The sequence below is a fragment of the Erithacus rubecula genome (genome assembly GCF_903797595.1).
Source record: "Erithacus rubecula genome assembly, contig: scaffold_363_arrow_ctg1, whole genome shotgun sequence".
Classification (NCBI taxonomy): domain Eukaryota; kingdom Metazoa; phylum Chordata; class Aves; order Passeriformes; family Muscicapidae; genus Erithacus; species Erithacus rubecula.
The window spans coordinates 31,410-42,536 of NW_027635969.1; the positions used below are offsets into that span (position 1 = coordinate 31,410).

General features: G+C 64.7%; 1 protein-coding gene across 1 annotated transcript; it reads left to right on the plus strand.

Moving 5' to 3' along the window:
* On the plus strand, positions 1-10,403 carry MARK4 (microtubule affinity regulating kinase 4). The gene is made up of 18 exons (XM_079332591.1): positions 1-195; positions 1,815-2,003; positions 2,379-2,432; positions 2,548-2,596; positions 2,941-3,006; positions 3,980-4,050; positions 4,317-4,373; positions 5,457-5,693; positions 6,200-6,319; positions 6,600-6,699; positions 6,776-6,885; positions 7,110-7,263; positions 7,524-7,768; positions 8,115-8,215; positions 8,871-9,149; positions 9,708-9,787; positions 10,198-10,242; positions 10,324-10,403. Exons 1-18 carry the CDS (start codon positions 145-147, stop codon positions 10,386-10,388), a joined length of 2,073 nt encoding a protein of 690 aa, XP_079188717.1. The 5' UTR covers positions 1-144; the 3' UTR covers positions 10,389-10,403.
* The last annotated feature ends 724 nt before the right edge of the window (positions 10,404-11,127 follow it).

Below are 11,127 nucleotides of genomic sequence, written 5' to 3' on the forward strand. Positions count from 1 at the left end.
ACGCGCCCCGCTTCCGGTTCCGGCGCCATGGCCGCCATGGCCGCCCCGGCCCGGCGCCTCCGCCCCCCCCGGTAACGGAGCCGCCCCCGGCGGCGGGACCCCCCGGCAGCGGGAGCGCCCCCCGGGGCCCCCCGGGCCGGGACCATGTCCTCGCGCTCCGCCCTGGCGGCGGGGAACGAGCGCAACGCGGACACGGTGAGGGGGGGGGCGGTACCGGGGGGGCACCGGGGGTACCGGTAAAATGGGGGGGGGGGGTCAGGGGTCACCGGGACCCCCGGGAGTGAGTTTGGGAGGGGTCTCTCGCACTGGGATGATTGAGGGGGGTCTCAGGGATTTTGGGGGGCTGAGGGGATTTTGGGGGGGCTGATGGGGGTCTCACCCTGTCATAATTTGGGGAGGGGTCTCAGGTCTCAGCCCCCCCAATTTGAGGAGGGGTTTTTAGGGGTGATATTCTGGGGAGGGGTCTGTGGTGTTTGGGGAGGGGTCTGTGATATTTGGGGAGGGGTCTCTGTGTGTTATTCGGGGAGGGGTCTGTGGCATTTGGGAGGGTCTGTGTTATTCGGGGAGGGGTCTCTCTCTCTGTTATTCGGGGAGGGGTCTCTCTGTTATTGGGGGAGGGGTCTCTCTCTGTGTTATTTGGGGAGGGGTCTCTCTGGTATTCGGGGAGGGGTCTTTCTGGTATTTGGGGAGGGGTCTCTGTTATTCGGGGAGGTTCTCTCTGGTATTCGGGGAGGGGTCTCTGTGTGTTATTCGGGGAGGGGTCTCTCTGGTATTCGGGGAGGGTCTCTGTTATTTGGGGAGGGGTCTCTCTGTTATTCGGGGAGGGGTCTCTCTGGTATTTGGGGAGGGGTCTCTCGGTTATTCGGGGAGGGGTCTCTCTCTGTGTTATTCGGGGAGGGGTCTCTGTGTGTTATTCGGGGAGGGGTCTCTGTGCTATTCGGGGAGGGGTCTCTCTGTAATTCGGGGAGGGGTCTCTGTGTGTTATTCGGGGAGGGGTCTGTGGCATTTGGGAGGGTCTCTGTTATTCGGGGAGGGGTCTCTCTGTTATTCGGGGAGGGGTCTCTCTCTGTGCTATTCGGGGAGGGGTCTCTCTGTTATTTGGGGAGGGGTCTCTCTCTGTGCTATTCGGGGAGGGGTCTCTCTGTTATTTGGGGAGGGTCTCTGTTATTCGGGGAGGGGTCTCTCTGGTATTTGGGGAGGGGTCTCTCTGTTATTTGGGGAGGGGTCTCTCTGGTATTCGGGGAGGGGTCTCTCTGTTATTCGGGGAGGGGTCTCTCTCTGGTATTCGGGGAGGGGTCTCTCTGGTATTTGGGGAGGGGTCTCTCTCTGTGCTATTCGGGGAGGGGTCTCTCTGTTATTTGGGGAGGGGTCTCTCTCTGTGCTATTCGGGGAGGGGTCTCTCTGTTATTCGGGGAGGGGTCTCTGTGTGTTTATTGGGGAGGGGTCTCTCTGTGTTTATTGGCGAGGGGTCTCTGTGTTTATTGGGGAGGGGTCTCTGTGTTTATTGGGGAGGGGTCTCTCTCTGGTATTTGGGGAGGGGTCTCTCTGTTATTCGGGGAGGGGTCTCTCTCTGTTATTCGGGGAGGGGTCTCTCTGGTATTCGGGGAGGGGTCTCTGTGTGTTATTCGGGGAGGGGTCTCTCTGTTATTCGGGGAGGGTCTCTGTTATTCGGGGAGGGGTCTCTCTGTTATTTGGGGAGGGGTCTCTCTCTGTGCTATTCGGGGAGGGGTCTCTCTGTTATTCGGGGAGGGGTCTCTCTGTTATTCGGGGAGGGGCTCTGTTATTCGGGGAGGGGTCTCAGGTCTCCCCCGCAGCTGGCCCCGGGGGGCGTGGCTCCGGCCCCGAAGGGCGGGGCGTGGGCGGGGCGCGGCGCCCCCCGGGGCCGGAACTCGCTGGGCGCGGAGGAGCCGCCGCACGTGGGCAATTACCGGCTGCTGAGAACCATCGGCAAGGGCAACTTCGCCAAGGTCAAACTGGCCCGGCACGTGCTGACCGGCAGGGAGGTGGGCAGGGGGCGGGAGGGGTCATGGGAGGGGGATTGGGGGCGATGGGAGGGGCGATGGGAGGGGGATTGGGGGCGATTTGGGGTGATGGGAGGGGGATTGGGGCGATTTGGGGTGATGGGAGGGGGTTCAGGGGTCAGTTGGGGCAGTGGGATGGGGATTAGGGGTCTGGGGAGGGGTCTCAGGTGAATTTGGGGTGATAGGAGGGGGTTTTGGGGAGATTTGGGGGGGACAGGGACGATTTAGGGCGGTGGGAGCATGTTGGGGGGCCTGGGATGGGGCTCAGGTGAATCTGGGGGGTCTCAGGTGAATTTGGGCTCTCTGGGGGTCTCAGGTGAATTTTGGGTCCCCTCAGCGCCCCCTCCCCATTTTTAGGTCGCCATTAAAATCATCGACAAGACGCAGCTGAACCCCACGAGCCTGCAGAAGGTGGGGAGGGGTCTGGGGGGGCTCCCCCCATTTGGGGAGGGGTCTGGGGGCGTTCCCCCTCATTTGGGGAGGGGTCTCGACCCCCCTTGCTGACCCTGCCCCCCCTCCCCTGCAGCTTTTTCGGGAAGTTCGGATCATGAAGGGGCTGAACCACCCCAATATCGGTGAGGGGGAGGGGTCCCAGAACTGGGGAGGGGTCCTGAAAATGGGGAGGAGTCCCAAAAATGGGGTGGGGTCTCAGAATTGGGGTGGGGTCTCAGAATTGGGGAGGGGTCCCAGAATTGGGGCGGGGTCCCGGAATTGGGGAGGAGTCCCGAAAATGGGGAGGGGTCCCGAAAATGGGGAGGGTGTCAAAAATGGGGAGGAGTCCCAAAAATGGGGCGGGGTCTCAGAATTGGGGAGGGGTCTCAGAATTGGGGCAGGGTTTCAGAATTGGGGAGGGGTCTCAGAATTGGGGCGGGGTCCTGGAATTGGGGAGGGGTCCCGTGACCCCCCGTTTCCCTCCCAGTGAAGCTGTTTGAGGTGATCGAGACGGAGAAGACGCTGTATCTGGTGATGGAGTACGCAAGCGCAGGTGAGGACACACCTGGGACACACCCAGGGAACATCCAAAACACACCCGGGACACACCTGGGACACCTGGGGACACCTGGGGACACCCAGGACACACCTGGGACACACCCAGGGAACATCCAGGACGCACCCGGGACACACCTGGGACACCTGGGGACACCCAGGACACACCTGGGACACACCCAGGACACACCCGGGACACACCTGGGACACCTGGGACACACCCAGGACACACCCAGGGAACATCCAGGACGCACCCGGGACACACCTGGAACACACCCAGGACACACCCGGGACACACCTGGGACACCTGGGACACACCCAGGACACACCCAGGGAACATCCAAAACACACCCGGGACACACCTGGGACACCTGGGGACACACCCGGGACACACCTGGGACACACCCAGGACACACCTGCGACACACCTGGGACACCTGGGACACACCCAGGGAACATCCGGGACACACCTGGGGACACCTGGGGACACCCAGGACACACCTGGGACACACCCAGGACACACCCGGGACACACCTGGGACACTTGGGGACACCCAGGACACACCTGGGACACACCCAGGACACACCCAGGGAACATCCAAAACACACCCGGGACACACCTGGGACACCTGGGGACACCCAGGACACACCCAGGGAACATCCAAAACACACCCAGGACACACCCGGGACATGCCTGGGGACACCCTCACCCCTCCCGTGCACTTCCAGGTGTGGGTTTGGGCTGAGCCCAGGTGTGTTTTGGGGTGTTTGGGGTGGTTTTGGGTGTTTTGGGGTCTCACAGGTGTGTCCCAGGTGTGTTTTGGGGTGGTTTTGGGTGTTTTGGGGTCTCACAGGTGTGTCCCAGGTGTGTTTTGGGGTGGTTCTGGGTGTTTTGGGGTCTCACAGGTGTGTCCCAGGTGTGTTTTGGGGTGGTTTTGGGTGTTTTGGGGTCTCACAGGTGTGTCCCCCCCAGGTGAGGTGTTTGATTACCTGGTGTCCCACGGGAGGATGAAGGAGAAGGAGGCGCGGGCCAAGTTCCGACAGGTGGGGACACGGGGGGGGGGTTGGGGACACTGGGGGGGTTTGGGGACACTGGGGACATCAGGGAGGGACTGGGGACACTCTGGGGGGGCTTGGGGACATCCTGGGGGGGGTTTGGGACACCCTGGGTGGGGTTTGGGGACATTGGGGGGGGTTGGGGATGTCAGGGAGTGTTTGGGGACACCCTGGGGGAGGTTTGGGGACATTGGGGGGGGTCTGGGGACACCAGGGGCCCGCGGTGACAGTGCCACCCCCCGTGGTGTCCCCAGATCGTCTCGGCCGTGCATTACTGCCACCAGAAGAACATCGTGCACAGGGACCTCAAGGTGACACTGGGGGGGACACGGGGGGTGGCACCACACAGGGGTGAGGTCCCTGTGTCCGTCCCAATGTCTCCTGTCCCGGTGTCCCTGTCCCTGTGACAATGTCCCTGTCCTGGTGTTCCTGTCCCTGTGTCCATCCTGGTGTCCCTGTCCTGGTGTCCTTCTCTTTGACCCCGTGTCCCTTGTCCCAGTGTCCCTGTCCCTGTGACAGTGTCCCTGTGTCCCCACTGATGTCCCCACTGCTGTCCCCGTGTCCCCAGGCTGAGAACCTGCTGCTGGACACTGACACCAACAACATCCCAGTGTCCCCATCCCAGTGTCCCTGTCCTTGTGACACTGCCCCTGTCCTGCTGTCCCTGTGACAGTGTCCCCGTCCCTCTGGCAGTGTCCCTGTCCCTGTGACAGTGTCCCTGTCCCTCTGGCAGTGTCCCTGTCCCTCTGGCAGTGTCCCCGTCCCTGTGACAGTGTCCCCGTCCCTCTGGCAGTGTCCCTGTCCCTGTGACAGTGTCCCTGTCCCTCTGGCAGTGTCCCTGTCCCTCTGGCAGTGTCCCCGTCCCTGTGGCAGTGTCCCGGTCCCTCTGGCAGTGTCCCTGTCCCTCTGGCAGTGTCCCCGTCCCTGTGACAGTGTCCCTGTCCTTCTGGCAGTGTCCCCGTCCCTGTGGCAGTGTCCCTGTCCCTGTGACAGTGTCCCCGTCCCTCTGGCAGTGTCCCCGTCCCTGTGGCAGTGTCCCTGTCCCTGTGGCAGTGTCCCCGTCCCTGTGGCAGTGTCCCTGTCCCTGTGGCAGTGTCCCCGTCCCTGTGGCAGTGTCCCTGTCCCTGTGATAGTGTCCCTGTCCCTCTGGCAGTGTCCCCGTCCCTGTGGCAGTGTCCCTGTCCCTGTGACAGTGTCCCTGTCCCTCTGGCAGTGTCCCCGTCCCTGTGGCAGTGTCCCTGTCCCTCTGGCAGTGTCCCTGTCCCTCTGGCAGTGTCCCCGTCCCTGTGACAGTGTCCCCGTCCCTGTGGCAGTGTCCCTGTCCCTGTGGCAGTTTCCCTGTCCCTGTGACAGTCCCTGTGACAGTGTCCCCGTGTCCCCCCCGCTGTCCCCAGGCTGAGAACCTGCTGCTGGACGCCGACGCCAACATCAAGATCGCGGATTTCGGGTTCAGTAACGAGTTCTCGCGGGGCTCCAAGCTGGACACGTTCTGCGGCTCCCCCCCCTACGCCGCCCCCGAGCTCTTCCAGGGAAAGAAGTACGACGGGCCCGAGGTGGACATCTGGAGCCTGGGGGTCATCCTGTACACGCTGGTCAGCGGCTCGCTGCCCTTCGACGGGCACAACCTCAAGGTGAGCGCCTGGCACGGCCCTGGCATGGCCCTGGCACCGCCCTGGCACTGCCCTGTCACCGCCCTGGCACTGCCCTGTCACCTCCCTGGCACCGCCCTGGCACCTCCCTGGCACTGCCCTGTCACCTCCCTGTCACCTCCCTGTCACTGCCCTGGCACCTCCCGCTAACCCCATGGTCACCTGCTGGTCAGTGGTCACTGCCCCTTGACGGGCACAACCTCAAGGTGAGCACCTGGCACCGCCCTGGCACCTCCTGGGCACTTGGTCACCTCCCTGTCACCTCCTGTCCCCTCTTGTCACCTGTGACCCCCAGGACCCTGCGGGCCACAACCCTGTCCCCTCCTCCTTCTGTCCCCACCCAAACCCCCCTGACCCTGAGTGACCTTGAATGGCCCCAGGTGACCCCCAGTGACCCCAGGTGACCCCAAGTGACCCAGGTGACCCCAGGTGACCCCGAGTGACCCCAGGTGACCCCGAGTGACCCAGGTGCCCCCGTGTCCCCCCAGGAGCTGCGGGAGCGCGTCCTGCGGGGCAAGTACCGCGTGCCCTTCTACATGTCCACGGACTGCGAGAACATCCTGCGGCGCTTCCTGGTGCTGAACCCCGCCAAGCGCTGCACCCTCGAGGTCTGGGGGAGCTTGGGGGGTCCTGGGGGGGATTTGGGGGAGATCTGGGGGTTTCAGGGGTCCTGGGGGGGTTTGGGGTGGTTTTGAGGGGTCTTGGGGGGTTCCACAGGATCTGGGGGTGTTGCCACTTCCCACTGGGTGTCCTCCCACAGTCCCCTGATGTCCCCAATCCCTCCAATGTCCCCATGCCTCCATTGTCCCCAATATCCCCCCACTGCCCCATGCCTCTATTGTCCCCAGTGTCCCCAACGTCCCTGATGTCCCCAATGTCCTCCCCCAGCAAATCATGAAGGACAAGTGGATCAACATCGGCTACGAGGGGGACGAGCTGACGCCCTACACAGAGCCCCAGGAGGATTTTGGGGACACCAAGCGCATCGGTGAGGGACCCTGGGGGGGGACAGGGCAGGGGGACAGCACTGGGGACACGGTGCCACCCCCTCCGTGTGTCCCCAGAGGTGATGGTGGGCATGGGGTACACGAGGGACGAGATCAAGGAGGCGCTGAGCACCCACAAGTACAACGAGGTGACGGCCACCTACCTGCTGCTGGGGCGGCGGGGAGAGGTGGGTGACAATGGGGACATCAGGGTGACACTGGGGACACTGGGGACCTTGGGGTGATTGAGGGGATCGGGGGATTGGGGACATTGAGGATATTTGGGGCATTTGGGACTTGCAGACCTTGGACTGCGATGTCCCACTGGGGACATCGATGACCCTGGTGACAGCCCGAGGGTGGCAGTGCCCTGTCCCTGTTGGTGACAGTGACACTGTGACCCCGGTGACAGCCCGAGGGTGGCAGTGCCCTGTCCCTGTCCCTGTCACGGCCCCGGGGCGTAGCCGAGGCCCCCAACGGTGCCACCAAGTCGGGGACGTCGGGGACGCACGGGAAGGGACAGCGAGGGGGGGGCCACCACCGGCAGCGACGGCACAGCGACTTCTGTGAGTGACACTGGGGACACTGGGGACACTGGGGGGACATTGGGGGGACTGGGGGGATTGGAGGAGTGGAGACACTGGGGACACTGGGGGGACATTGGGGGTGTTGGGGACATTGGGAGGGATTGGGGGACTGGGGGATTGGGGACTATGGAGGAGTGGAGACACTGGGGACATTGGGGGGACATCGGGGACACTGGGGAAATTCGGGACACTGTGGGGGGCACAGGTGACCCCCCAGGTGACCCCGTGTCCCCCCGCAGGTGGCCCCGCCCCCACCCCCGCCCCCCCCAAGCGCAGCCCAACCAGCGCCGGCGCCGCGGAGCTGCGCGAGGGGGGCGTGGCCGGGGGCGTGGCCGGGCCCCTCCCACCCCGGAGGGGCAGCGGAGGGGGCGGAGCCGGGGGGGGAGGGGGGCGAACAGGGGGCGCCCCTCCCCCCTCCAGCCCATTGGTCAGCAGCGCCCACAACCCCAACAAGGCCGAGATCCCCGACCGACACCTGGACCAGGTGAGAGATTACCTGGGACACCTGGGGGGACACCTGGGGGGGCTCCTCGGGATCCCTGACAGACACCTAGACCAGGTGAGGGGGCACCTAGGGGGGCACCTGGGATACCTGGAGGGGGGGAATGGGGGGAATGGGGGAGAATTGGTGCACCTGAGCAGGTACCTGGAATGGGTGTGACCTGGAGGGGGGGAAGTGTGGGGCTGGGGATACCTGGGGGGCCTGGAGGGTCACCTAGGGAAGGGGAAAAGGGTCTGGGGATGTCCCCAGGTGTGTCCCTGGGGGTCCAGGTGTGTCCCAGGTGTCTCCCGGGGGTCTCTGAGCCCCAGGTGACCCCGTGCCCCCCCAGCCCCACGTGCCCCCCAGCGTGATGGGGCGCAGGAACACCTACGTGTGCTCGGAGCGCGCGGGGGGCGAGCGGCACCTGCTGCTGCCCAACGGCAAGGACAGGTGAGCTCACTTGGGACCCCAAAACTAACCCTAATCCATCCCAAAATCCATCTCAAACACACCTGGGGGCGAGCGGCACCTGCTGCTGCCCAACAGCAAGGACAGGTGAGCTCACCTGGGACCCCAAAATACACCTGGGACCCCAAAACTAACCCTAATCCATCCCAAAATCCATCTCAAACACACCTGGGGGCGAGCAGCACCTGCTGCTGCCCAACGGCAAGAACAGGTGAGCTCACCTGAGCCCCCAAACAGACCTGAACCCACCTGTGCCCCCCATTCACACCTGTCCCAGTGCCCCCAGTGGCACCAGTGCCTGTTCCCACACGGGGGTGTGGGGTGGGATCACCTGTGGGTGTGGGGTCACCTGGGTATCACCTGTGGCTGACACCTGTAGGCGTCACCTGTTTGTTAGCTGTGTGTCACCTGTGTGTGGGTTATACCTCAGTGTCAGCGGTGTGTCTGTCACCTGTATGTTACCTGTGTGTCACCTGAGTGCTTGGTGTCACCTGCGTGTCACCTGCGTGTCACCTGTGTGTCACCTGTGTGTCACCTGTGCGTTTGATGTCACCTGTGTGTCACCTATGCGTTTGGTGTCACCTGTATGTTACCTGTATGTCACCTGTGCCCCCTGACCCGCTGTCCCCTCCCCCAGCCTCACCTCCCGCCCGCCGCCGTCGCCCTCCAGCCACTCCCTGGGCGGGGCTCACCTGGCTCACCTGGCGCGGGGCTGCTCCGCCCGCAGCACCTTCCACGGGGGGGGAGGGGGCGGGGCCGGGGGGGGCCGGGACCCCCGCGAGCGCCGGGGGGGTGGGGGAGGGGCGGGAGCCCCGCCCCCTTCCTCGCCCCCTCCCCCCACACCTGCGGCCGCCTCCCCCCGGCCCCGCCCCACGGCCACGCTGCTGAGCAAGATCACCTCCAAACTGACGCGCAGGTGAGCGCACCTGGGGGGGTCAGACACACCTGGGGATTTGGTGTCACTCAGGGGGGTTCTGACTCACCTGGGGGGTCAGACACACCTGGGGGTGGTGGTGTCACTTGGGGGGGTTCTGACTCACCTGGGGGGGTCAGACACACCTGGGGATTTGGTGTCACTCAGGGGGGTTCTGACTCACCTGGGGGGTCAGACACACCTGGGGGTGGTGGTGTCACTTGGGGGCTTTCTGACTCACCTGGGGGGGTCAGACACACCTGGGGATTTGGTGTCACTCGGGGGGGTTCTGACTCACCTGGGGGGGTTCTGACTCACCTGAGGGGGATTTCTGACTCACCTGGGGGGGTTTGTTGTCACCTGGGGGGGTTCTAACTCACCTAGGGGTGCTCCTCATCCTCCTTGTTCTCACCTGGGGCTTCTTCCTTCTCCTTCTCCTCACCTGAGGGGTTCAGCCCATTTCCTGCTCACCTGGGAGATTCTTCCTCCTCACCTGGGGACCTTATTTCTCTCCTTCCCCACTCACCTGAGCCCCTCACCTGAGCCCCTCCCTCCTCCCAGGGTGTCCCTTGACCCCTCCCGGCGCCAGAGCTCCAATCGCTGCGTGTCGGCCAGCCCCGCCCCCAGCGCCACCAAGATCCGTGAGTGACACCTGGGGACACCTGGGATACACCTGGGGATACCTGGGATACAGCTGGGGATACCTGGGACACAGCTGGGGACAGCTGGGACACAGCTGGGGACAGCTGGGACACACCTAGGGACACCTGGGGACAGCTGGGACATACCTGGGGAAACCTGGGACACAGCTGGGGACAGCTGGGCACACCTGGGACACACCTGGGCACAGCTGGGGACACCTGGGACATACCTGGGGAAACCTGGATACACCTGGGTACAGCTGGGGACATCTGAGAGATACCTCGGGACACCTGGGGACACCTGGGACACAGCTGGGGACACCTGGGACACACTTGGAGACAGCTGGGGATACCTGGGACACACCTGGGCACAGGTGGACAGACCCTGACCGCCCCCCGTGCCCCCCCAGGGTCGCAGACGAACCTGCGGGAATCGGGGGACCTGCGCTCACAAGGTGAGTCCTGCCCCTCCCCCCAAACCCGGGACCCCCCGGGCTCAGGTGAGACCCCAGACTCACCTGTCCCCTCCCCCGCAGTTGCCATCTACCTGGGGATCAAGCGGAAGCCGCCCCCCGGCTGCTCCGAGGGGGGGGGGCTGTGATGGGGGAGGGGCTCCAGCGCCCCCCGCCCCTCCCCCCTCCCCTCCCAAAATCCCCGGGACCCCCCCGGGCTGCCCCTCCCCCGCTGCTGCCGCCAGCGCCACGCCCAGCACAGGGGGGAGGGGAGGGGGCACCGGGACCCCCGGAACTGGATCGGAACCGGATCAGAACCAGACTGGGACCCCTGGGACCCCCCGGAACCGGATCAGGACCAGATCAGGACCACCACACCAGACCGGGACCACGACAGCCGCAGTTCCCGGGACCCCCAGCACCCCCAGATCGAGACCAGAATCCCCCCAGGACCCCCTGGAACCATCAGAACCAGACGGGGACCGGGAGCCAGACTGGGACCCTCCCCACAACCTTTGGAACCACACTGGGACCCCCAGAACCGGACTGGGAGCCCCCTGGAAGGAGACTGGGACCCACCGGGACCCCCAGAACCAAACTGGGATCCCCCCCAGGACCCTTGGACCCAGACTGGGACCCCAGAACCGGACTGGGACCTCCCAGGACCCCCCCAAGACCTGCCCAGGGGGATTCCCCCCCCTCCCCCTCCACACCTGCGGCAGCCCCAGGACCCCCACCCAAAATTTGGGACCAGCGGAGCTGGGAGCCTCCCCTGTGCCACTCCCCCCTCATTTGGGGACCTTGGGGACATCATGGGGAGGGGGAGGGGCAGGGGGGGTTCCTGGGGGCCTGACGGCTCCAGGATTTCGGTGCCAAGATTTTGGGGAC

Excerpts from the sequence above, each read along its gene's own strand:
- MARK4 (XM_079332591.1), top strand. The coding sequence starts at position 145 with ATGTCCTCGCGCTCCGCCCTGGCGGCGGGGAACGAGCGCAACGCGGAC. Across the intron at positions 4,374-5,456 it reads TCGTGCACAGGGACCTCAAG|GCTGAGAACCTGCTGCTGGA; the intron begins GTGACACTGGGG and ends CGCTGTCCCCAG. Across the intron at positions 7,769-8,114 it reads CCGACCGACACCTGGACCAG|CCCCACGTGCCCCCCAGCGT; the intron begins GTGAGAGATTAC and ends GTGCCCCCCCAG.